The sequence below is a fragment of the Aquarana catesbeiana genome, linkage group LG06 (genome assembly GCF_042186555.1).
Source record: "Aquarana catesbeiana isolate 2022-GZ linkage group LG06, ASM4218655v1, whole genome shotgun sequence".
NCBI lineage: Eukaryota > Metazoa > Chordata > Amphibia > Anura > Ranidae > Aquarana > Aquarana catesbeiana.
The window spans coordinates 312,023,520-312,049,735 of NC_133329.1; the positions used below are offsets into that span (position 1 = coordinate 312,023,520).

The 26,216-nt window shown below is 45.5% G+C and overlaps 1 protein-coding gene across 7 annotated transcripts in view; it reads right to left on the bottom strand.

Moving 5' to 3' along the window:
* The window catches only part of AGAP1 (ArfGAP with GTPase domain, ankyrin repeat and PH domain 1), a 593,970-nt gene that overhangs the window by 321,240 nt on the left and 246,514 nt on the right, over window positions 1–26,216 (bottom strand). For 3 of the 7 annotated variants that reach the window (XM_073633650.1, XM_073633651.1, XM_073633649.1), the window contains exon 1: window positions 20,700–21,964. The exons of 3 other annotated variants lie outside the window; for them this stretch is intronic. In XM_073633650.1, coding sequence (XP_073489751.1) covers window positions 20,700–21,732 — 1,033 coding nt within the window. In that variant the 5' untranslated portion in view covers window positions 21,733–21,964. Of the gene's footprint in view, window positions 1–20,699; window positions 21,965–26,216 lie in introns of those variants that run through there. One more of the 7 variants, XM_073633652.1, reaches the window with a different exon arrangement.

A 26,216-nucleotide genomic window follows, 5' to 3' on the forward strand; every position in this document is an offset into this window, starting at 1 on the left:
GATTGTGCCGGCTACAGCAAACAATTCATTCTCACTTTCTGGGTACATGCAGATGGCCGTAACTAACTAATAATCATACAAGTTGGATCTTGCTGACAAAGGCTGGGGAAAAAAAAGATTCTGCAGAAAAAATGCATGAAAAGGTCCATACAGCTATTCCATTCCATTAAATTTACATGTGTACGGATGTAGGCCTCATTCACACCTGAGAGAAGCACAAACTGAGGTCTGCCCAGAAGAACGCTGAACACCAGGATCTCCATTACATTCAATGGTACCCGTTCACACCTGGGCATAGTGTCGCTGGATTTTGGACAGACTTCTATTAGAGGACCTTGTTTTTTTCTTGTTTTATACCTAGCTTTCCAGTTGCTAAAAAAATAAAAAAAGCTCAAGACTGAAACACAGGTAAAAAACGTCTGTACGATTGCTCCAGAAGACACCTAGAAAATAATCAAAGATGCTCAGGTGTGAATGGAGCCTTACATGCGATTACAGACATTTGCATATACAGTATCTCACATAAGTGAGTACACCCCTCACATTTTTGTAAATATTTTATTATATCTTTTCATGTGACAACACTGAAGAAATGACACTTTGCTACAATGTAATGTACTGAGTGTACAGCTTGTATAACAGTGTAAATTTTCTGTCCCCTCAAAATAACTCAACACACAGCCATTAATGTCTAAACCGCTGGCAACAAAAGTGAGTACATCCCTAAGGCTACTTTTACACTGAGGCACTTTACAGGCTCTCTAGCGTTAGAAAAAGCGCCTCTCCTGTTACTCCAGTGTGAAAGTCCGAGTGCTTTCACATTGGAGCAGTGTGCTTGCGGGACATTAAAAAAAGTCCTGCAAGCAGCATCTTTGCAGCGCTGTATACACCGCTCCTAAAGCGCTCCTGCCCATTGAAATCAATGGGCAGTGCTGCAGTAGCAGCGCTTTTAACCCTTTATTCGGCCGCTAGCAGGGGTTAAAAGCGCCTCGATGGCGGCCGAAAAGCGCCCTTAAAACTAAGGTAAAGCGCCGCTAAAACCTCAGTATGAAAGTGCCCCAAATGAAAATGTCCCAATTGGGCCCAATTAGCCATTTTTCCTCGCCAATTTCATGTGACTCGTTAGTGTTACAAGGTCTCAGGTGTGAATGGGGAGCAGGTGTGTTAATTTTGGCGTTATCACTGTCACTCTCTCATACTGGTCACTGGAAGATCAACATGGCACCTCATGACAAAGAACTCTCTGAGGATCTGAAAAAAAAAAAGAATTGTTGCTCTACATAAAGTTGGCCTTGGCTATAAGAAGATTGCCAAGACCCTGAAACTGAGCTGCAGCATGGTGGCCAAGACCATACAGCGGTTTAACAGGACAGGTTCCAATCAGAACAGGCCTCGCCATGGTCAACCAAAGAGGTTGAGTGCACGTGCTCAGCATCATATCCAGAGGTTGTCTTTGGGAAATAGACATATGAGTGCTGCCAGCATTGCTGCAGAGGTTGAAGGGGTGGGGGGTCAGCCTGTCAGTGTGCAGACCATACGCTGCACACTGCATCAAATTGGTCCGTATGGCTGTTGTCCCAGAAGGAAGCCTCTTCTAAAGATGATGCACTAGAAAGCCCGCAAACAGTGGAACCATGTCCTGTGGTCTGATGAGACCAAGATAAACTTATTTGGTTCAAATGGTGCCAAGCGTGTGTCGCGGCAACCAGGTGAGGAGTACAAAGACAAGTGTGTCTTGCCTACAGTCAAGCATGGTGGTGGGAGTGTCATGGTCTGGGGCTGAATGAGTGCTGCTGGCACTGGGGAGCTACAGTTCATTGAGGGAACCATGAATGCCAACATGTACTGTGACATACTGAAGCAGAGCATAATCTCCTCCCTTCAGAGACTGGGCCGCAGGGCAGTATTCCAACATGATAACAACCTCAAACACACCTCCAAGACGACCACTGCTTTGCTAAAGAAGCTGAGGGTAAAGGTGATGGACTGGCCAAGCATGTCTCCAGACCTTTGGGCCCAATTTGGACATTTTCACTTAGGGATGTACTCACTTTTGTTGCCAGCGGTTTAGACATTAATGGCTGTGTGTTGAGTTATTTTGAGGGGACAACAAATTTACACTGTTATACAAGCTGTACACTCACTACTTTACATTGTAGCAAAGTGACATTTCTGCAGTGTTGTCACATGAAAAGATTGAATAAAACATTTACAAAAATGTGAGGGGTGTACTCAGTTTTGTGAGATACTGTATATGTAAATTAGGGACCTCAGATTTTATGGATCTGAACACAGTAAAGGTTTATTGACCTAGAGCCCATTCACACCTGAGCGTTTTGTAGCTTGAAGCCTGAAGCTACAAAATGCTTGAGGGGAAAAAAATCCATTATTTTCTATGGAGATGGTTCACATCTCCACTCCAAGTCGCCTGAAGCTCAAACAAGTTCTGGACCCTTTTTTGTTGCGCGAATCGGGCAGATTTGGGCGTTTTTGGAGCAGGAAGCAGATGACAAAATCTAACAACATAGCAACAAATGATGAAACAGATGATCATTTTTCCTATTGGCTAATAAAAAAAAATGCCAAAGCTCAAAAACACCGGACAACGATGCATGGAAACGCGCAAATATGCCCGAAAAAATGCGTGACAAAACGCCGGAAGAAACGTTCAAAAACGCTACACTCAGGTGTGAATGCAGCCTTAGTGCAGCGTGTGCAGGGGCCCAGAGCAAACATCAGAACTGCGTTCAGAGCCATAATAAAAAGAACAAGAACAACCACAATATTTTCTAAAAACACAGATTTTTTTGAGCCTTTGTTTAGTAAAAGAAAACAAGCGATCGGTTGCTATATATAGCACTGCCAGGAGGGAACAAGTGCTGTGTGTACATGCCAGCTTCCCAAAATGTGACGGAGGAAGCCACAAACTCTCAGGCTCCTTTCACACTTGTGAGACCACAAAGTCATGTGACTTTTGTAGTGTAAGTAGGAACGGCTCTCATAGAAATACATTGAATTTCACATGTCCTGCAATTTGGGGTCTCAAAACTGTATCCCAAGTGTCATAGAAGCCTCAATGTCAAATACACAGACAGACATAAAGCATCCATATTGGAAGTAAATGCATTTCTATAAACAGATGGCAGGCAATTAATATAACATTCATGTTCAACAGTCTGAAGAACACACTATGTTCTGCAGCTCAGGGAAGGGTCGCACACTATGTGCTGCAGCTCAGAGAAGGGTTGCACACTATGTACTGCAGCTCAGGGAAGGGTCACACCCTATGTACTGCAGCTCAAGGAAGGGTCACAAACTATGTACTGCAGCTCAGGGAAGGGTCACACCCTATGTACTGCAGCTCAAGGAAGGGTCGCACACTATGTACTGCAGCTCAGGGAAGGGTCACAAACTATGTACTGCAGCTCAGGGAAGGGTCACACCCTATGTACTGCAGCTCAAGGAAGGGTCGCACACTATGTAGTGCAGCTCAGGGAAGGGTCACACACTATGTACTGCAGCTCAGGGAAGGGTCACACACTATGTACTGCAGCTCAGGGAAGGGTCGTACACTATGTACTGCAGCTCAGGGAAGGGTCGCACACTATGTACTGCAGCTCAGAGAAGGGTCGCACACTATGTACTGCAGCTCAGGGAAGGGTCGCACCCTATGTACTGCAGCTCAGAGAAGGGTCGCACACTATGTACTGCAGCTCAGAGAAGGGTCGCACACTATGTACTGCAGCTCAGGGAAGGGTCGCACCCTATGTACTGCAGCTCAGAGAAGGGTCGCACACTATGTAATGCAGCTCAGGGAAAGGTCACACACTATGTACTGCAGCTCAGGGAAGGGTCGCACACTATGCACTGCAGCTCAGGGAAGGGTCGCACACTATGTACTGCAGCTCAGGGAAGGATCGCACACTATGTACAGCTCAGGGAAGGGTCGCACACTATGTAATGCAGCTCAGGGAAGGGTCGCACCCTATGTACTGCAGCTTAGGGAAGGGTTGTACACTATGTACTGCAGCTCAGGGAAGGGTCGCACACTATGTACTGCAGCTCAGGGAAGGGTCACACACAGCGGCCAGAGGGGGTTGAACACTTGCCATTGCTGCGATGCTTTGATTCACTGCCATGGCAAAGATGCGTACAGCGGGCGGTACCATCATTGAAATGCAATTGGTTCCAGCATCTTGTTGCAGCAGAGGGCAATACATGCGGCTGCAGGGCGGTGTTGCAGGCTTACAGGGTTAAAGTAGGCGGTAATGAGACAACATATGCTCTCCCAGCCACCTGTCAGACACCCCCTCACCAAGGATAATAAACAAGCCCAAAGTAAACCAACAGAAAATTCAGCAGATGAGATAAATATTCCAAAACCTGCAATCTTCTAAACACTTGTATACACAATGCTGAGCCAGGGAGAGCCGAATCCACTTAGACTTCCATGGAAACTAAACAAAATAATATTTTCTGCAGGGTCATGCGTGTCAGAATAGCACCGTGTGCCAGGGATAGGCTGACAGAGTGCCTGGAACACGGGAGATACTACAGACTCCCTGAAAGTGGGAGAATTACAGGTTCCTTCACACCATCCCACACAATCATCACTTTCTATATACCCCGGTGTATATCTATGTATATCTATGCAGATCAACACAGCTGACATGGAGTGTGAAGAAGGCCTTAGAGACAGAGGAGGAGATTTACTAAAACCGGAGAGTGCAAAATCTGGTGCCGCTCTGCATAGAAACCAATCAGCTTCCAGGTTTTATTGTCAAAGCCTAATTGAACAAGCTGATTGGTTACCATGTACAGCTGCACCGGATTCTGAGTGTTCCATTCTTAGTAAATTTCCCCCAGACTGTCTAACTTGCAGTACCATTCGATCTAATGCAGTGTATTCTTGAAAACGAATGCATGCACTACTGTTGGTGTGCGCCAGTGCTATTTACGCCCATTCAAATGAATGGGCTGAAAATCATACCACACGGTCCGCATGTGTGAAAGGGGCCTAACACATTTTCCTAAAATCTTTGTAATGATGCAAAAATCACATTGCAGGAAACTGCATATATGCAACTGGGATGCATAGGAAATAAGGCTGTAGTGCATTTCTGTGGATCTGCAAACACACTAAAACGCATAATATGAACCTAGCCTCAGTAAATGAGAAAAAGTAGTCTGCAAGCTGTTTCTTTGTTATGACACACCTCCATCCCGAATTTACAGTAAAAAAATAAAAATAAAATTTGTCTGGAGGGCAGACATGGCGTTCTTTTTCTCTTTCATTTTCTTCTTAGCTTGCACTTGTGAGGTCATACCACTTCGATAAGCATCACTTCATTCATTACATTGGTCACTGATGGCAATATTCTTACACTTTCCACTGACGTTCATGTTCTGTGGGTCTAGACATCTACATTCCCTGCATCACATCATTTTTACTTATTTTTTGATCATTCTCCCTTACTTTGTCCTACACTACTCCCTCTACTACTTTTCTTTCCCCTACACATCCCTGCCCATAATGTGGCGGACTCAGTACACCACGTAGATACCCTTATACAGTCAGGTCCATTAATATTGGGACATCGACACAATTCTAATCTTTTTGGCTCTATACACCACCACAATAGATTTGAAATGAAACGAACAAGATGTGCTTTAACTGCAGACTTTCAGCTTTAATTTGAGGGTATTTACATCCAAATCAGGTGTAGGAATTACAACAGTTTGTATATGTGCCTCCCACTTTTTAAGGGACAAAAAAGTAATGGGACAATTGGTTACTCAGCTGTTCCATGGCCAGGTGTGTGTTATTCCCTCATTATCCCATTTACAAGGAGCAGATAAAAGGTCCAGAGTTAATTTCAAGTGTGCTATTTGCATTTGGAATCTGTTGCTGTAAACGTTCAATATGAGATCCAAAGAGCTGTCACTATCAGTGAAGCAAGCCATCATTAGGCTGAAAAAAACAAAACAAACCCATCAGAGAGATAGCAAAAACATTAGGTGTGGCCAAATCAGCTGTTTAGAATGTTTAGAACATCCTTAAAAAGAAAGCGCACCGGTGAGCTCAGCAACACCAAAAGACCCGGAAGACCACGGAAAACACCTGTGGCGGATGACCAAAGAATTCTTTTCCTGGTGAAGAAAACACCCTTCACAACAGTTGGACAGATCAAGAACACTCTCCAGGAGGTAGGTGTATGTGTGTCAAAGTCAACAATCAAGAGAAGACTTCACCAGAGTGAATACGGAGGGTTCACCACAAGATGTAAACCATTGGTGAGCCTCAAAAACAGGAAGGCCAGATTAGAGTTTGCCAAACATCTAAAAAAGCCTTCACAGTTCTGGAACAACATCCTATGGACAGATGAGACCAAAATCAACTTGTACCAGAGTGATGGGAAGAAAAGAGTATGGAGAAGGAAAGGAACTGCTCATGACCCAAAGCATACCACCTCATCAGTGAAACATGGTGGTGGTAATGTCATGACGTGGGCATGTATGGCTGCCAATGGAACTGGTTCTCTTGTATTTATTGATGATGTGACTGCTGACAAAAGCAGCAGGATAAATTCTGAAGTGTTTCGGGCAATATTATCTGCTCATATTCAGCAAAATGCTTCAGAACTCATTGGACGGCGCTTCACAGTGCAGATGGACAATGACCCGAAGCATACTGCGAAAGCAACCAAAGAGTTTTTTTTAAGGGAAAGAAGTGGAATGTTACGCAATGGCCAAGTCAATCACCTGACCTCAATCCGATTGAGCATGCATTTCACTAGCTGAAGGGAAAATGCCCCAAGAACAAGCAGGAACTGAAGACAGTTGCAGTAGAGGTCTGGCAGAGCATCACCAGGGATGAAACCCATCATCTGGCGATGTCTTTGCGTTCCAGACTTCAGGCTGTAATTGACTGCAAAGGATTTGCAACCAAGTATTAAAAAGTGAAAGTTTGATGGCTGGTTGTTAATCTGTCTCATTACTTTTGGTCCCTTAAAAAGTGGGAGGCACATATACAAACTGTTGTAATTCCTAGACCGTTCACCTGATTTGGATGTAAATACCCTCAAATTAAAGTTGAAAGTCTGCAGTTAAAGCACATCGTTTGTTTCATTTCATATCCATTGTGGTTAGTGTATAGAGCCAAAAAGATTAGAATTGTGACGATGTCCCAATATTTATGGACCTGACTGTATCATTTAAATCCTAGTTAACCTTTCAGTAGCATTTACTAGACTCAGTATACTCATACATAATTACAGCTGTCACTCTGCATATGGCCAATGGGGGACCTCCAGGGACACTCTTCTTCCACTCACTTTCTCGCCATGTTCGCCCTCTGCCTGGTCTCTGTCTGGGTGTGCTGGGTCACACTCCTTCAGCTCCCTGTTGGAATGCCCTCAGCTGCCGCCATGTGGGGACTAGCCCTTGTATTCCATCTCCCGATGTAAGTATGGGATGCCCCCTCAGGCCCCGTCTTTTGTCTGGCCACAATGAATACTGTATGTCTCATCTCATTGCTTTTTACCTTCTAGACATTGTGCACAAGCAGACATCAACTCCTGAAGAAGCGAGCCAAGCTTGCGAAACGCGTCAAGTATATAGATGTATATGCATTTTTTGCATTACTACCATTTCATACTACCATGTGTATGGCTGTTTACAATTTGCACTATGCTGTTTCAATGGGCTATTACTCATGTCTATGTTTTAATCCTTACGCAAATAAATGTATTTACTCTCATTATTGGTTGTGACCATTATGATTGTCCCATGGGCAAATTTTTGTTTTATAGCCTCAGTAAATGGAAGTTTAATCACCGGACATGGAGTACACACAGTTCTTGTAGTGCCACAAGAGGAGACATCTGCTGGAGAAGGAGGCCAGCCCAGCTGGCGGTGCTGTGTGATCCGAGTACAAAAGACATTCAGAGTGAATAAGGAACACAGCTGGCTCTTCCAGTATTCTCCATATACTACAGGAAAGAGAAAGATGTCTAGCAGGTGCTGCCTGATGGAGATACACAATGTAATAATACTGGTCATGCCATCACAGGGTAATCAGACATTGTGTGCCCACTGCTATTGTAGAAGGAAAATCATCACAACATCCTGCAACCATTCACAAGCAGTCTTCTACAAAACTACTGCCATCAACCTCTAAGTATACATTCTAGTATCTGCCAAACTGCTGACCACCGGCAGAAAACAGGCAAAAACAGGAGACTGGAGCGCCTCTTTAAGATTGCAGCTTTTTGACACCAACAGTAATCTTATAGCACAACTCCAGCCAAAGTTTATTTTTTTTTATGGAAGGGTTAGAACCCGTGTCAGGTTTTCCTTCATTGTGTCTTTTGGAGGAGATTTCACTTCCTGTTCTGATGACACCCTGTGCATAAGTGGGTTAACGGGGGTCACCAGGATAAAGCGTGAGGGAGGTGTAACAATCTCTAACAGAGGTTCTAACCATTCCCCATTGAATCCAAAACTAAAAGAAAAGTTTTGGATGAAGTTGGGCTTTAATTTCATGTTCCAGCCAGCAGTTAAGTTTCAACATCAGCACCGCCCTTCCACTGGGGAAGGCTGCACATTATGTGGACTTTATCCCAAACAGCCAAAAGTCTTCCAGTTAGCAAATTAACAGGAGGTCACACAGGATGTTTTCCACCAATATTAAACCTCAGTGCCCATTCCTCTGGAATTCGTAGAATTACACAGCCATATGCATGCATATGTTCTTATTCTTTAGTCCCAAGTTTCTGGTATAATGTATACATTGTGAGGATGACAGCAACAAGAAATAGAATAAATCACATCATAATACGGGATGGGGGAAATATGCCCTGCAAGACAACACATGCTTAGCTGCACTAAGCGGAACATAAACCTAATAAAACTATAGAACATATTGACCTTAAAGAACTAATAGAAAGCTAACTATGTGCACTTACAGGTCGAGTCAACATACACGCTCAATTTGTTTGCTTAACTCAATTGTCCAATAGCCATGACTGATTAACCTTACCCCCCCAAAATGATGCTGGGATCTGCCTATACAAGACACTGCTTCCTGTCTGCTAGGTAATATTACACATCAAAGACAGATACTAAAAATGCCAGATAAGAAGGGCAGAATTCAGCTTTTGCTAAAAACTTATTAATGCACCCACATTCATAATATAATAAAAAATAATGAAATAAAAAAATAATTGCAACTACAAACAGTGGGGTTGATTTACTAAAACTGGAGAGTGCAAAATCTGGTGCAGCTCTGCACAGAAACCAATCAGCTTCCAGGTTTTAGCCCTCGTTCACACAGAAGTCGCAAAAATTTCAAACCCGCATTTCAGTACGCGTTCGGGGGCGATTTGAAAGACATCTGTGCGGGTTCATGTGTAGATATCTATAGAAATCGCCAAAAGTAGCACAGGAACAACTTTTGGAAATTGGTGCAGTGCCGCAAAGTCTGTCTGGGGGGCTCGTTGTCAAAGCTTAATTGAACAAGCTGAAGTTAGAAGCCGATTGGCTACCAGGCACAGTTGCAAGTTTTAGTAAATCTTCCCCAATGCATCACAATTGCAAAGTAAAGGCTTCTGCATTGTTTACATTCTGTACAGTGGGACGGAGTGCTTATAAATTATTAGCGGGAGTTTGGCTTCAATAGGTTAGTGTATTTAAATGTGCTAGTACATCTAACACTCCCCTCCCCCCAGACTGACAAAAGCATAAGAAAAGAAAATGAATGGTAAGCTGCATATTTGCCATGCTGCGATGCAAAGCCTGTATATGGCTGCCTTTACAGCTTGGGTAGGGGCCAGTCAAAAACGTTGCTCAACTGCCAAGTGTAAACTAGGTCTTAGGCTTTGTTCACACTAATGCGTTTTTAGATGCGACTTGAGTCACACAGAATCACATGCCAATGGAAATCACATTGTTTTTCAATGGGGCCCATTCACATCAATGCAACACAGCACGCATAATCGCACTGAAAGTCGGATCAAAATCGGATTGCAGCAGTGTGAACCAAGCCTTAAAGTGCAAGATCACATTTAATGCAGCCGGTTCTTCCTACCCTGTCACCATCAGGTATGTAAACATCCCTCTTGTGCATTCTCACTGCCAGCCTGCCCACAGATTTACATCTCCTGGCGCCAGTCACTCTGCGCATGTGAAGGTTCTCCTACATCCAGGTGATGGTATATCTAGTTGCAGTCATATTTAGCTGGAAAGCTCTGTAATGTTCAAGACATTTCATATCTTATCCAATCAGCTTCTTCAGTTGTAATGAGTGCCAGAAAAATACCTGGCATCTATATCCACGCAGGTAGTACATCTGCCTACCATACACATGCGTCCCCCACAGGGAATAAAGAAAGTTCTGGCCACATGCACTTGGAAATAACTACATCTGGGAAGCCGACCTCAACAGAAGCATTCTCTCTGTTCTTGGGGTTATGGTGTCAGGTATGTGCACTGTGTAAACTGTGCCAATCACAGCTCTGGGTATACATAACCAGCACAATAAAACCCGCATAGAGGCCTGTAGACCTGTCCAGCGGTGGGGAGCCCAGGTAGTCAGGTATGTGAGGGGTATACATATGGTTGGAAGGATGTGAAGGGTACTAAATGAATGGGAACTGAACTTAGACTTTATTTGTAATTCCACGGCCACTGGGGAGCAGTCTGCAGTGAAAATCATCACTTGGCAGTTCATAATTAAGATTTCCAATTTATGGCAGCACTATTCTGGGTTCAAACACTGGAGACATTTTTTCAACATGGCAGCACCCATAATGAATTTGGTATTCCATTAATCCAGACAAACTTGGTGAAAACATCAAGTTACCACTTTAAGAAATAAATGATATACTTGGGGTAGATTTACTAAAACTAGAGAGTGCAAATTCTGGTGCAGCTGTGCATGGTAGCCAATCAGCTTCTAACTTAAGCTTGTTCAGTTAAGCTTTGACAATAAAACCTGGAAGCTGATTGGTTTCTGTGCAGAGCTTCACCGGATTTTGCACTCTCCAGTTTTAGTAAATCAGCCCCTTTATGTCCAATAGCGCAGGCAAAACATTGCCTTTTAAGACTAAAGCAAAACATATGATGGATGATGCATTGGGACAGGCAAACAACTTTACCAAATCTTCTAAATTGTGAATTTTGGATGAATACCCTTGAAGTAGACTACAGGTGAGGCAGTTTCCATCAAAGGCTTCTGACTGTTTTGCTCTATAACAGGTTCCCTTTAAGAGCTGTAGATGTATTATAATTAGCTGTTTACTTGCAGCAGTATGGCTTTATACCAGCTACTGTTCTCTGGCATCAGCACTTCTGCAAAGCCAGCTAAAAGATGCTGGGCGCAGTATCCGTCTGCATCGTTCAGCCACGTCCGGAAGTCTGCTTTATGTCCCAAGATCTCACTGCATCATTCCTTACATCCAGCACCATCATTTCACAGGTACTAGAGAAGTAACGTAGATGATTATTATTCAGACCAGTCCACTAAATCAAGGTGTTAAAAAATATCCTTTATCCTTTATGTGTGAAAGGAAAATGACTGCTGAGATGTCAATCCGTCCTGAGGGTGAAGCTTGTCACTGGTTTGTTAGCTGAAAGGTGCAGGTAATTATCTCAGGAAGCCATACACTTGCACATGACGCTTCCTAATCAGAAAATAATATCAGGTGTGCAAAATAATGCAGTATTAAAGCGTTAGTAAACTCTAACTTTAAAATCGTACCTACAGGTAAGCTCACATTAAGGCTTATCTGTAGGTACAGTGAATATCTCCTAACCATGCACTGACCAAGAGATATTCACATTGGCAATAGCCGATGACAACACCTGCGCATGCGTAGTGACTCTCTGCATTGAGGGCAGAGTTTGGCGTGGAATGAAAAACACTGTGCCATTCAAATGGCCGGAGTGAACCCGAACCTGGAAGGAAGACTGGGTAAAGATGGAAGCTCTGGCTGCGATGACAGCACGCCACTGGAGGGCTTCAGTTGAAAGGTAAGTCTGCAATAATGCACTATTATGCATACTACAACATTGTGGCATTAAAGTGGTTCTAAAGTCTGAAGGTTTTTGTTAAGGTAAAACACCTTCTGCACTAAGTTCTCCCCCCACCTCCAGTAAACATACCTGAGCCCAACCTCAATCCAGCAATGTGCATGAGAGCAGCAGCTCTCGCCCTTCTCATTGGCACAGAGACAGCAGCGAGCCATTAAGGAGGAAGCAGGGCCAGGCTGTGCTCTGTGTGTCTATGAACACACAGAGCCGGCTCAGCAGCGAACCCACATGAGCGCCACCATAACAAGTGGCTTGCTATGGTGGGATCTCGGCAGGGTAGGAGCCAGGAGCACCAGCTGGAGGACCCTAGAAGGAGAATCAGGACTGCTCTGTGCAAAACCATTACATAGAGCAGGTAAATATAACTGTTATTTAAAAAAAAAATATATATATATATATATATATCGTTTACAATCACTTTAATCTGTGGTACACATATGTAAATCTCAAGATGCACATATGCACACACAAACAGCATGCACTACCACACTGCCACTGATGTTTACTTTGTTTTGTGCAAACTTTATCGAAAAGTCACTTTATCGAAAAGTAGCATTCCATTGGGTTCCATTGACCTCAACATGGTACGCTGTGCTGAAAAAAGGTATTGCATGCTGTACTTTTGTTCCAACACACACCAACCCACAGCAACATGATATGAGGCAGATCGGTTTGTCTCGTCTATGTGTTGGGACCCATTCAAACCAGATAAGTGGGTCTGCACTGGACAGCCCTGCCCAACACATCTGCTGTCAAAGGACCTTAAATGTGTACGGTATGTAATTATTGTGCATTTATGTCTGCAAAGAGTTCAACTAAAAACTACCCCCTTGTCCTCTGCACTGGTACCAAAGTGCCCACACATATGACTTCAAGTGTTACAATCCTGGGAAATACATAAAACATACCTTTGTATGAAACATGCAGGGATTTACACAAAAATCTGAATAATGGTGAAATAAGCAGCTAGATACTTGATCAGCCAAGGCCTGAGAGCTTCATATCAGAAACACATTTCAGAGAGATAACAATAAATGTGTATTCTGTGCATGGCCCTGGCTGGTAAGAGGTACAATTCAATTCAGATCATCCACAGACCTGCTTGTGAACTTCATGAAGATGATAAACATGTTCCTTGCACAGCAGCAGTGAAGTTTCAAGGAATTCCACAAGCACCTGGAGCTCAGCTAATTAATCCCAGGCTGCCTGAACTCTGAAAGCCGATCCCCAACCATTCCCAGGGCTGTCACATCTCACCGGAGCTCTGCGTGTACCTTCATGTCAAGTCACCACCTCATCTTTCCACCGCTCCAAAAACTTTGGCCAGAGAGGTATTTGGGTTCAGGAATATAAAAAGGTAAAATCGCTAAATACATCCGCCGGGAACATCCCAGCATTTCAGTTGAACAATGCCAACATGTAAAAAGCTTGCCAGATGCAGGTATGGCAGAATATGTTAAAGAAGAACTCTAATAGGACAGCTAAAATCAATGACCACTTTAACGTGAAACTTACAATAGGAGAAAAGCTCATTTGCAGTCTAGGACTTGATACCCAAATTGTGTCTGTGCCCACCATTCCCCATCCTACAATTCATGGACCGACATCTTCTCAGCTTAGTCAGGCTGGGGAGAACTAGTGGCTACATGGGTTTTCCAAATACAAAACCTTACACATGTACCTAAACGTTATACAGAAAAGCAACGCTATCAAATTGGTTTTTCCCCACAAGAAGGGCCCTTGTATTTTTTTTTTTTTAATTTAGAGTCATGTGACCAATTTAAATGTATCCAAAATTTGGGCTGGATTTGCATTCCTTTGCGTACATGCAACACGCATGGCAACACACAAGTAGAAGTAAATGGCTACATGTAGTTCCCCTTTGCCTATCACACAAAACTGAACCACATAGACATGAACCAGCCCCACAGGCAAAAGTAGAATTTCTGTTTGAATGCATTTCTATGCAGCAAAATACACGCATTTTGCTGCATCAAAACAGACAGGTGTGAATAGGCCCTGAAAGAGATCGCACACCCCATCCCAATATTACCACGGGCACTGGCTACACCCTTGTTGACATAAACAAGTAGAACAAGTCTTCAATCTCCACAAGTAACCTGCACCATGCATCTTCCATTTCGAAAACATAAAAAAATTGTACTATAGTCTGCAGTAGAGAAATGAAATTCACTCCATTATACAGCAATATTTCAGACAAGTATCAGTCTTTTCAGGGATCAGGAGTAGATGGTAATTGGCTGAACTGGAGGACAGACACAGCAGGGTACTTAGGAAAGTTAAAGACCATTTCAATGCATAAAAGTCATTGCAGAATTCATCTGTAAAAGGCATGTCCATCCATCTCAGACACGGGCAAATTACATCTATTGGGGTTTGGTTAGGTACACACAACATACACAAAGTAGCCACTGTATTGCACAAAAAATTATTTAAAAAACACTTATTATACTTGTTCATTAGCTACATTTATAAAGACTTCCCGTAACTGTTTACAAGAAATCCAACTGAAAGTGGGAGCCTGCATGGAAAATTAAGGTGGCTATACACTTTTTTTTGTTTCAGGACTGTTTGTTCAATTATCAAATCATTAGTGGTATCAAATGGGCGTTCATGCTCATCGGTGACATGAAAATGCTAAAGAACAAGGTCAAAAAATGTTCTCTAATACAATTCTAACAGTGAATGTGGCTACAGAAGCGGCCATTGCTGATCTTCTGAACACGTATGCTGCCTGGCTGTTTTGCTTCCCCATTTCCCTCAATACTTTCTAAATGATGGAGCTGATCAATTATACAGATCACAGAAGGTAGAGAAAAGCAGAGGCCCCTTTCTGCATACCTGTACTGGGTCAGTGACTTCAAATACTGAACCAACACAGTCAGCATAACAGTCAGCTCTTCAGGAGAAATTAACAATGACAACCTTTACGTTTTTTTCAGGTTAAAGTTGGACAAGGATTTTTTTTATCTTATGGCGATTGTAAAGTCTTGTTTTTTTTTAGTTAAAAATAATAATGATGTTATACTTACCTGCTCTGTGTATTGGCTTTGCACAGAGCAGCCCCAATCCTCCTCTTCTCGGGTCCCTCTTCAGCTCTCCTGGCCCCTCCCTCCTGTTGAGTGCCCCCACAGCAAGTAGCTTGCTATGGGGGCACCCAAGCCGAGTCACAGCTCCCTGTGTCCATTCAGACACGGAGCCGTGGGCCACCCCCACGTCCCCTTTCTCTCCCGATTGGCTCACTGACAGCAGCGGGAGCCAATGGCACCACGCTGCTATCTCAGTCAATGAGGAAGGGAGTCCCGGGCAGCCGAGACACGCCTGCAACATTGCTGGATCTGAATGGGCTCAGGTAAGTATTAGGGGGGCTGATGCACACAGAAGGCTTTTTATCTTAATGCAAAGAATGCATTAAGATAACAAAAAACTTCTACCTTTATAACCCCTTTAAAGCATTCTATACATTAGGGGGAAAAAAAAAAACTTCTGCATGTGGCTCCCCCCCAAACACTTACCTGAGCCCCATCTCTGTCCAGCAATAGGCACAAGAGCAGCGGCTTGCTCCCTTCTCCTCATTGGACAGAGAAGCAGCAGCAGGAGCCACTAACATCACTGTCAATCAGAGCCAGTGAGGAGAGAGCAGAGGGTGGAGTTGAGCCACACGAGTGTCCCCATAGTAAGCAGTTTTCTATGGGGCACTCAGCAGGGGGAGGAGGATCAGGGCTGCTGTGTGCAAAACCATTGAACACAGCATGCAAGTATAACACGTTTGTTATTTCAATTTTTTAAAATGTTTGCCTTTAGAATCACTGTAAGCCCTGTTCACACTAGTGTGATCTGTCATGAGTTTTGACCGATTCCAAACAACATGACAAGTCGCATCCCATTGTCAGCAATGGAACTGTTCAAAGCAGCAACTTTGAAAAAGTTTCCTGCACTAGTGGTGCTGCATGAGGAAGGGAGCGTGCACTGGGTATGCGCACTTTTTGAACTAAGAAGAGCGATCGCACCTATGATGCTGGCGGTGAGCGATCAAGGTATGCTGCATCCTGGCAACTAACCAGCACAGGGAAATTATACCAGGCAATATTTTGCAAAACTGCAGAGTGCATCCACTAGGCCCTCTGACTGCACAGTGTACCTTCACCCACTGGGGACCCCTGACTGCACAGTGTACCTTCACCCATTGGGGCCCCCTGACTGCACAGTGTACCTTCACCCATTGGGGCCCCCTGACTGCACAGCGTACCTTCACTCACTGGGCCCCCTGACTGCACAGTGTACCTTCACCCATTGGGGCCCCCTGACTGCACAGCGTACCTTCACTCACTGGGCCCCCTGACTGCACAGTGTACCTTCACCCATTGGGGACCCTGACTGCACAGTGTACCTTCACCCACTGGGCCCCCTGACTGCACAGTGTACCTTCACTCACTGGGCCCCCTGACTGCACAGTGTACCTTCACCCACTGAGCCCTCTGACTGCACAGTGTACCTTCACTCACTGGGCCCCCTGACTGCACAGTGTACCTTCACTCACTGGGCCCCCTGACTGCACAGTGTACCTTCACCCACTGAGCCCTCTGACTGCACAGTGTACCTTCACCCACTGAGCCCTCTGACTGCACAGTGTACCTTCACCCACTGGGCCCCCTGACTGCACAGTGTACCTTCACCCACTGGGCCCCCTGACTGCACAGTGTACCTTCACTCACTGGGCCCCCTGACTGCACAGTGTACCTTCACCGACTGGGGCCCCCTGACTGCACAGTGTACCTTCACCCACTGAGCCCTCTGACTGCACAGTGTACCTTCACCCACTGGGCCCCCTGACTGCACAGTGTACCTTCACCCACTGGGCCCCCTGACTGCACAGTGTACCTTCACCCACTGGGCCCCCTGACTGCACAGTGTACCTTCACCCACTGGGGCCCCCTGACTGCACAGTGTACCTTCACCCACTGACCCCCCTGACTGCACAGTGTACCTTCACCCACTGGGGCCCCCTGACTGCACAGTGTACCTTCACCCACTGACCCCCCTGACTGCACAGTGTACCTTCACCCATTGGGGCCCCCTGACTGCACAGTGTACCTTCACCCACTGGGGCCCCCTGACTGCACAGTGTACCTTCACCCACTGGGGCCCCCTGACTGCACAGTGTACCTTCACCCACTGGGGCCCCCTGACTATTTTATTCAAAAGCCTTTAAGTGCCAGAAGAGAATGTATATCCTATGATTGCAGCTATGTAACTCGGGGCACCCTGAGATCAACATTTAGCACAGAGAACAGTGCTCTCTGATTCTGGGTCTAGGCATTACTGCACAAGGCTATTACTACATATCGGTCATTTGTGTGATGAGACGATATTACAAAGGCCAAAATGGTTCACTTACAGCCCCCCGCCCCCCCCCCAAAACAGGATTAATGAAATTATTCTACAGAGCCAGTGAATCCTTCTATTGGAAGGACAATGCAGATTGCATGGAACAATGGAAGGATATTCCATGACCAAGCCATGACATTGTGTGAGCGGGTATAAAGTGCAGAACACACACGACAAATGCTGGCCAGGGTGACCCAGTAACCCACATTAGAACAAAACTGCCTCCTTCCATCCTGAGGGTCACAGACATAAGAAAAGACATCCTCCCACCACCACACTTCTCCAGATCCCCAGCACGAGCCAAATACCTGCATTGCACAACTGGTCACACAGCCAAATTCTACAAACATCCCAAACTCCACACTGTGCCAATCTGATTTATTCATTAACAATCTGCTACAAACGTATCGCCATCCACACACCAGGACCCAATCCTCCATAATGTCACATCCACATTCCCCACAGGTCACTGACAGCTGTCACAGGCCACTGCTGGGAGGAGGATTGTGCAATACAACCAATGGAGCAAGCTGCAGGAGAAACAACAATGAACATTGTGTATCTTCACATCTACCTCTGGAATGGATCTACAATCATGACACTGCCATCTCATCAAAGATCTGTACAATGACATTCTAATGGGCTTAGCCAATAAGGTGCAGAGCAGTGTACAGCAACCAATCACAGTTCATCATACAGTTAATATAAATCTGATTGATAGCTATCAGTGTCTGTGCTAAGAACATAGCTCCAAGGGTCACCATACACGTGCCATACAATCTCTGTGCAAACAACCTTAGACCTAACAAAACTATGTAATACAAGGGCCTACCTAATCTATTTCAGTCCCAATTCATTTTTTATCCAATCAGGCAGGCTCTTGTACTACATAGTTGTTGGTATACCAAAAATAGATTGTAAGACCCCTTTCACACTGAGGTGCATTACAGGTGATAAAGCGCTAAAAATAGCACCTGTAAAGCCTGAGGGCTTTCGCAGTGGAGCGGTGCGCTGGCAGGACGCTAAAAAAAAGTCCTGCAAGCCGCATCTTTGAGGCGCTGTAGGAGCGGTGGGCAGTGGCGCATTTAACCCTTTTTCGACCGCTAGCGGGGGTTAAAAGCGCACCCCGCTAGCGGGCAAAAAGCGCCACAAAAACAACGGTAAATCACTGTTAAAAAAAAAAAAAACAGCGCTTTACTACCAGTGTGAAAGTGCCCTTACATGTAAGCTCCCCACACAATCTACCTTAGATTTATCATACAAAATTTATATAGCGCTAACAGTTTACGCAGCGCTTTACAACATACATTTACCAACAACTATGTAATGCAAGGGCCTGCCTGATTGGATACAAATTGAACGGATAGTCTAGGCAGGTCCTCATATTATATAGTTTTGGTAAATCTAAGGTTCTACAAAGAGTGCAGTGTCAGATTGTAACATGTATGATGAGCTTAAGTCAGCCTTTCTCAATCTTCTTATACTGTCTCTGGAGAGCCCCTGCTAAAATGATTCTATCTACAGCTCATGGTCTAATAATATTATCAGTAAGTTGTAGAAAGAAATCTCACCGTCACATATGGTCAATGGAAAATTGTCCCTCTACACCAGAGATTCTCAACCAGGGTTCCTCCAGAGGTTGCTAGGGGTTCCTTGAGCAATTTCCGTCTCTTGGATAAGTCCCCTCTGACACCATTGATCTTTTTAGGTATCTGTTAAGAGGGTAATTCTTCCCACTGACCACAAGTGTAAGGAACATTCTTCCCACCAACCATCCAATTTCTGTATCATGAGTTGAAGATAGAATAATTTTTAGCAGGGGTTCCCTGAGAACTGAAAGTCATTTCAAGGGTTCCTCTGCGTTGAAAAGGTTGAGAAAGGCTCCTCTACACTGATGGTCAGAGGAAAATTGCCCCTTCCATCAATGGTCAGAGGAAAATTGCCCCTTCCATCAATGGTCAGAGGAAAATTGCCCCTTCCATCAATGGTCAGAGGAAAGTTGCCCCTTCCATCAATGGTCAGAGGAAAGTTGCCCCTTCCATCAATGGTCAGAGGAAAATTGCCCCTTCCATCAATGGTCAGAGGAAAATTGCCCCTTCCATCAATGGTCAGAGGAAAATTGCCCCTTCCATCAATGGTCAGAGGAAAATTGCCCCTTCCATCAATGGTCAGAGGAAAATTGCCCCTTCCATCAATGGTCAGAGGAAAATTGCCCCTTCCATCAATGGTCAGAGGAAAATTGCCCCTTCCATCAATGGTCAGAGGAAAACTGCCCCTTCCATCAATGGTCAGAGGAAAACTGCCCCTTCCATCAATGGTCAGAGAAAAATTGCCCCTTCCATCAATGGTCAGAGGAAAATTGCCCCTTCCATCAATGGTCAGAGGAAAATTGCCCCTTCCATCAATGGTCAGAGGAAAATTGCCCCTTCCATCAATGGTCAGAGGAAAATTGCCCCTTCCATCAATGGTCAGAGGAAAATTGCCCCTTCCATCAATGGTCAGAGGAAAATTGCCCCTTCCATCAATGGTCAGAGAAAAATTGCCCCTTCCATCAATGGTCAGAGAAAAATTGCCCCTTCCATCAATGGTCAGAGGAAAATTGCCCCTTCCATCAATGGTCAGAGGAAAATTGCCCCTTCCATCAATGGTCAGAGGAAAATTGCCCCTTCCATCAATGGTCAGAGGAAAATTGCCCCTTCCATCAATGATCAGAGGAAAATTGGCCCCTGATGTTGGTTCTCAGTGTAGACAGGAGGTCAGTCCACCAAGGCTCACTAGTCAAGGAACCTCTACAAGCTGTGAAGGTTCTCAGGATTCCTCTGGACCCTGGTGAGGTAAAGCTACTCTAAGTATCAGATCACGCATGAGGCCTGCGAGGGTGAGAGAGCCAAAGTAGTGCTTCCCCCACCATGAACTCATCCCACCAAGACTCCCCTCCTCTGGTAGGTCAGGCCATGTGTTCTCCTGTATGCTGTGAGCCATCCACATATCTCCAGATACATCAATCCCCCCTCCCTTCCCCTCATCACCTGGCATACAACACCTGTCAGGCACACACGGGTTGTGTAGGAAGACACCTGGACTCCCAACTGCTAACCGTCACCCTTACACAAGAGATTTTAGTGTGCTCCCAGACAGGTCCACTTATTTATGATTGCTGGGCCCTCAGATACTATGCACAGGGAGGGGGTATAAAGCACCTTTGTAGGGGGATCCATTGACGCTCTCCGAGCTGGACTGGATGTTGTCGGCAGCGGGTCTTTTGAGGCTGCTGAAGTAACTCCTGGACCTGGAGTGTCCAGTTCTAGGTGATCGGCCCCCGGGCCCAACGAAAGATACAGGGGCCCCGTCCTTCCTGGAGAAAATCCCACTGAAGAACCTGAGCAGCCTCCTCTCCTGGCCTCTCCTGTCCATCTCCATCTGCTCAGACAATTTGGTGAGGTCACTGTTGTCCAAGGTCCGGTTCTTGCTCTTGCTGCGCTCCCACCTCTCCAGGTCGCTCAGGGGGTCGCTCTTGTTCAGCACCTCGCCCACGTCCAGGGTGTTCCTCTTGTCGGTGGTGTCGGCGGGGGTCAGGATGGACATGGGGGTCTCCCCCAGCCTGGGAGAGGGGCTGAGACAGCTGGAGCTGCTGTGGTGCTTGTCCCGGGTCAGGCTCCGGATCCTCAGCAGTTCTCCATTCCAGTGTCTGAAGCTGAAGCTTCTCCGCAGGAGGTTGGGGGGTCTCTTGTCCCAGGGGGGCTCAGTGTGGGGGGATGGGGGAGGATCTGGGGGAGTCCTCTGAATCTCTGCATCCATCCCTGGGGGAGTCCTCTCCTTCTCTGGGGGAGTCCTCACCTTCTCTGGGGGAGTCCTCACCATCTCTGGGGGAGTCCTCACCATCTCTGGGGGGGTCCTCACCATCTCTGGGGGGGTCCTCCTCTCCCCTTCCCCCGGGGGGGTCCCCTTCTTCCTCTTCTCCTGCTCTGGGGGCTCTCGGGACCGGCTGAGTCGGAGGCGGCCCAGCTCCAGCTGTCCGGTACTGCGGGTCCTGAAATTCCGTAGTCCGGGATGCGGGGGGAAGGTGTCGGTCTCCTCTCCTCCGCCGCCCTCCTCCTCCTCCGGACATCGCTCCAGTCGGCTCTCCCCCGACACCAGCTCCTTCTTCACCAGGGTCAGGGAGATCCGGTACACCGTCTTCCTCTGCGGGGTCCCCCGCTCCATCGGGGGGGGTGCCGGGTCCAGCAGATACATGGGGGAAGGAAGGCGCAGGTCTTGGTGCAGAAGGAAGGAGGGGTGCCGGGGAGCTTCACCCCCTCTCCGCGCCTTTCAGCACCCCGAGCTGCCGGCTGGACCCCGAGAACCGAGCCGGGGACGGCTCCGATGGGAACGGCATGAGGAGCCGGGAGAGCAGCGAGCGGAGCCCGCAGGAGACTGACACTGGAGAGGGGCAGACACCCGGAGACTGGGAGGGGGAGGAGACACCGAGGAGGGCAGGGCGGAGACCTGGAAGAGGGGAGGAGAGAGGGAGGGGACTGGGAGGAGGGAAGGAGGAGACTGGGAGGAGAGCAAAGCCCGGGCCGGAGCTGGAGAGGAGACACAGCCGATACTACAATACAAGCACATCGTGTCTGTCAGCTCCTCCCCCTCCTCCGATTCACAGCGATCACACCCGAAGATCGGCGCCTCATTATCTGTACACCGTCCAACCCCATTCTACTGCACTGAGTATAGTGCCAACACCGACCGCAGCCATGTACAATACAAGGAGACGTCCCCGCTCTACCCATGTGAATGTCTATATAGCGCCAACATCTTCCATAGCGCAGTACAAAGTCACATCATGCAGGGCCATATCCTCTATCCCCAACATACACAGGATTGTCTGCTCCATCCCCATAGGAATGTCTATATAGCGACAACATCTGCCCAGCACAGTACAAAAGCAATCTCCTCATACTACTACTTCCATCATTTATATAGCGCCAACATCTTCCACAGCGCAGTACAAAGGCAATCTCCTCATACGTCTTCCATCATTTATATAGCGCCAACATCTTCCACAGCGCAGTACAAAGGCAATCTCCTCATACTACTACTTCCATCATTTATATAGCACCAACATCTTCCACAGCGCAGTACAAAGGCAATCTCCTCATACTTCTTCCATCATTTATATAGCACCAGCATCTTCCACAGCGCAGTACAAAGGCAATCTCTTCTATCCCTATACCTCTTCCATCATTTATATAGCACCAACATCTTCCACAGCGCAGTACAAAGGCAATCCCCTCATACGTCTTCCATCATTTATACAGCGCCAACATCTTCCACAGCGCAGTACAAAGGCAAGGTGGCCTGGTGTGATGAATTTTAGAGTGGTCTGAGGAGCACAACAATGAGTTTGAGTTATAGACTTGGCCTCCAAATTCTCCAGATCTCAATCCAATCGAGCATCTGTGGGATGTGCTGAAAAAACGATTCCAATCCATGGAGGCCCTACCTCACAATTTACAGGACTTAAAGGATCTTCTACTGACGGCTTGGTGCCAGATACCTTTAATGGAGTACTGGAGTCCATGCTTTGATGGGTCATAATGTTATGGGTGATCGGTGTATAGCTCCAACATCTTCCACAGTGCAGTATAATGTAAGATCATGCAGAGACCATCTCTTCCATCCCCATTTTACTATACTATATAATGATGAGAAGATACACAGGGGATTACCTGCTTCATCCCCATTCTCCTGTACCCATGGTAATGTGTATATCTCCAACATCTTCCACAGCGCAGTAAACACTAGGATAACACTAGGATACTCTAGCCACGTGGAGGCCAACATTTTCCCCATCTCTAAAGAATAAGATCTGCAGAGCACAGAACCCATACAATTAGAATTCCACCAAAAAAACGTCCAACTAGATCTTTGTACATAACCATACACACCTGTCCTTGGGTAACAAAGGAAATGTATACAGTCTCCCCCTGGCCATGGACAGATATGTGGTCAGGATCTTTTCACCAACACAGATTTGAAAGGGTTAGCCCACCTTAACAAAAAAAATATAAAGGTGAACCAAAAACGGACACCCTTTCCACCGCCCCGATACCTGCTTGACTTACCTCCAAAAGTTGCTGAGCTGTCAGCACCCCGCCCCAGCGCTCTGAGGATCTGAAATCCACGCTGTTCTCCCTCTTTTCTGTCAGTGCTTCCAGGATTGACTAGATGGATTCCAATTGGTCAGTGCCATTAAGGTTATCCATCTATAAATATGTACATTGGATCATCTTGACCTGGTTATGTCTGTGGAGAAGCTCTCAAGCCCTCATCTGACAACTGAGGTCTTGAGCCCAATAAAGACAGGTGCGGCCTCTAGTGTCATGGCCCTAGGACCTCAGTGGAGCCACATGGCTGATATGTCCTTCACTGCTCCTCATGTTTGTTTACTGACATTACATGATACCAGCTTCTATTACCTCTGAGGTGTACAGGGTTAAGGGGTGGATTACCAGATACCCCAGAATTCCTGGTCTATTCTTCAAGTAATAATACTAACTACCCCAAAACTTCCATCTCATCCACTAGTGTACCCGATAAGACTGATCATTCCAGGGGGCCTACCAATAGACATGGCAATATTCTGAGATCTATGGATAATGACAACAACAGGCTATAGGTAGATAGATTTGGATCAATGCTTGATTTTTGACAGTAAATGTGTTCAAAGAGGTAATGGCCAAGCATAGGGGGATCTTCAGATTAAAGAAATTCTTCTACACAAAAAGTCAAAACCAACAATGCAAGGTATAACCACCAGTCACTCTCTACCTTCTGATAAATGCCCAGCACAGGCACTAATAGGACAACTACATTCCAAATTACTAATACAATTGCAATGCTCATTTAGGCTTTTAATTTTTTGTGATATTTAGTTGATGAATCCTACTACTACCTTTCTGTGAAATTACAGCTATCCTAAACTGTACCCCCGCCCCTTTCTCAGCAAGCCACTTTCCTCTCACCTGTCCACAATCCACAGAGATCTTGGCTGTGAGGACGTACTGCCTCTGACCCTGAAGTCTTTCAGCTCAGCTATGCACACTCAGTAGATGCTCCATTAATTCATGCCCTGACATGAACAGGGCATTCTAGGCAGGGAGAGGGATACAAAAAGGTGTCTCATTACCAAGGTGTCACACAAGAACCATCTAATGATGGGTATAAGCAAGGAGCTCTCTCAAGACCTTTGCAACCTTATTGATGTAAAACATACTAATGGCATTGGTTACAGAAAGATTTCTAAACTTCTGAATGTTCCAGTGAGCACTGTTGGGGCCATAATACAGAAGTAGAAAGAACATAATTTTACCATAAACTGGCCACGACCAGGTGCTCCCCACAAGATTTCTGACAAAGGAGTGAAAAGAATTATCAGAATTATCAGACGAGCTGTCCAAGAGCCAAGGAACACTTGTGGAGAGCTTCAGAAAGACCCAGAAGTACAATTGTTTTTAAAAAAACAATAAGTAATGGCACTCAAAGCCGTGTAAACTCAGGCCGCCAAGTCCTGTGTGCACGCTCACCATGCAACACTCCATGCAACACTGCTGAAGAAAAAGCATGTTGAAGCTTGATTAAAGTTTTCTGCACAACATTTAGACAAGCCTGTGAAATACTGGGAGAATATAGTCTGGTCAGATGAGACCAAAATTGAACTCCTTGGATACCATAATACACAACATGTTTGGCGGTGAAATGGCACTGCAAATCACCCCAAAAACATCCCCATACCAACAGTGAAGTTTGGAGGGTGGAACATCATGGTGTGGGGCTGTTTTTCAGCATACGGTACTGGCAAACTTCATATCATTGAAGGAAGGCTGAATGGAAAAATGTACCAAGACATTCTTGATAAAAATCTGCTGCCATCTACCGGGATGATGAAGATGAAACGAGGGTGGACATTTCACAAGACAATTATCCCAAATACAAAGCCAAGGAAACTCAATTTGGTTCAAAGAAAGAAAAAAAATTGATAGAATGGCTCTGCCAATCACCTGACTTGAATCCAATAGAAAATCTATGGAAGTGAACTAAAGGCTTGTTGGTACACACTATAATAAAATCGGGCGAACATTTTCGTCCAAAGAATTTTCATATGATTTTCATATAGTGTGTACACATCTTTCGACAGCCGATGCCGAATTTTCGTATGAAAATTCTCGAAGGGACAAACTCCAAAATTATTCTCGTACGGAAACAGAGTGAACAATTTTCATTTAATGTGTACCATTTTCGTACAAGAAAAATCAAGGAAAGAAAGACTGCGCATGATCAGAAACAATAAACAACAAAAAAAGTCTTTGTCGTACGAGAAAAATTGTAAGAATTTTCGTACAATTTTTTTTCATCGGTTATGATTTGCTGTGAAACAGTGAGAAAAATTGGGCGAACGTTCACCAGATTTTCTTATAGTGTGTACCGCACACAAAGATCAGAGTTCATAGAAGAGGCCCACAGAACCTTCAAGAGTTGGAGACTGTGTGGAAGAATGGGCCAAAATCACACCTGAGCAATGCATGTGACTAGTTTCTCCATACAAGAGGCGTCTTGAAGTTCTCATTACCAACAAAGGATTTTTGTACAAAGTATTAAATACATTTCAGTTAGCGTGCTCAATACTTTTTTCCCTGTGTCATTCCATTTTATTATACATAAGTTAATTTCTGAACGTA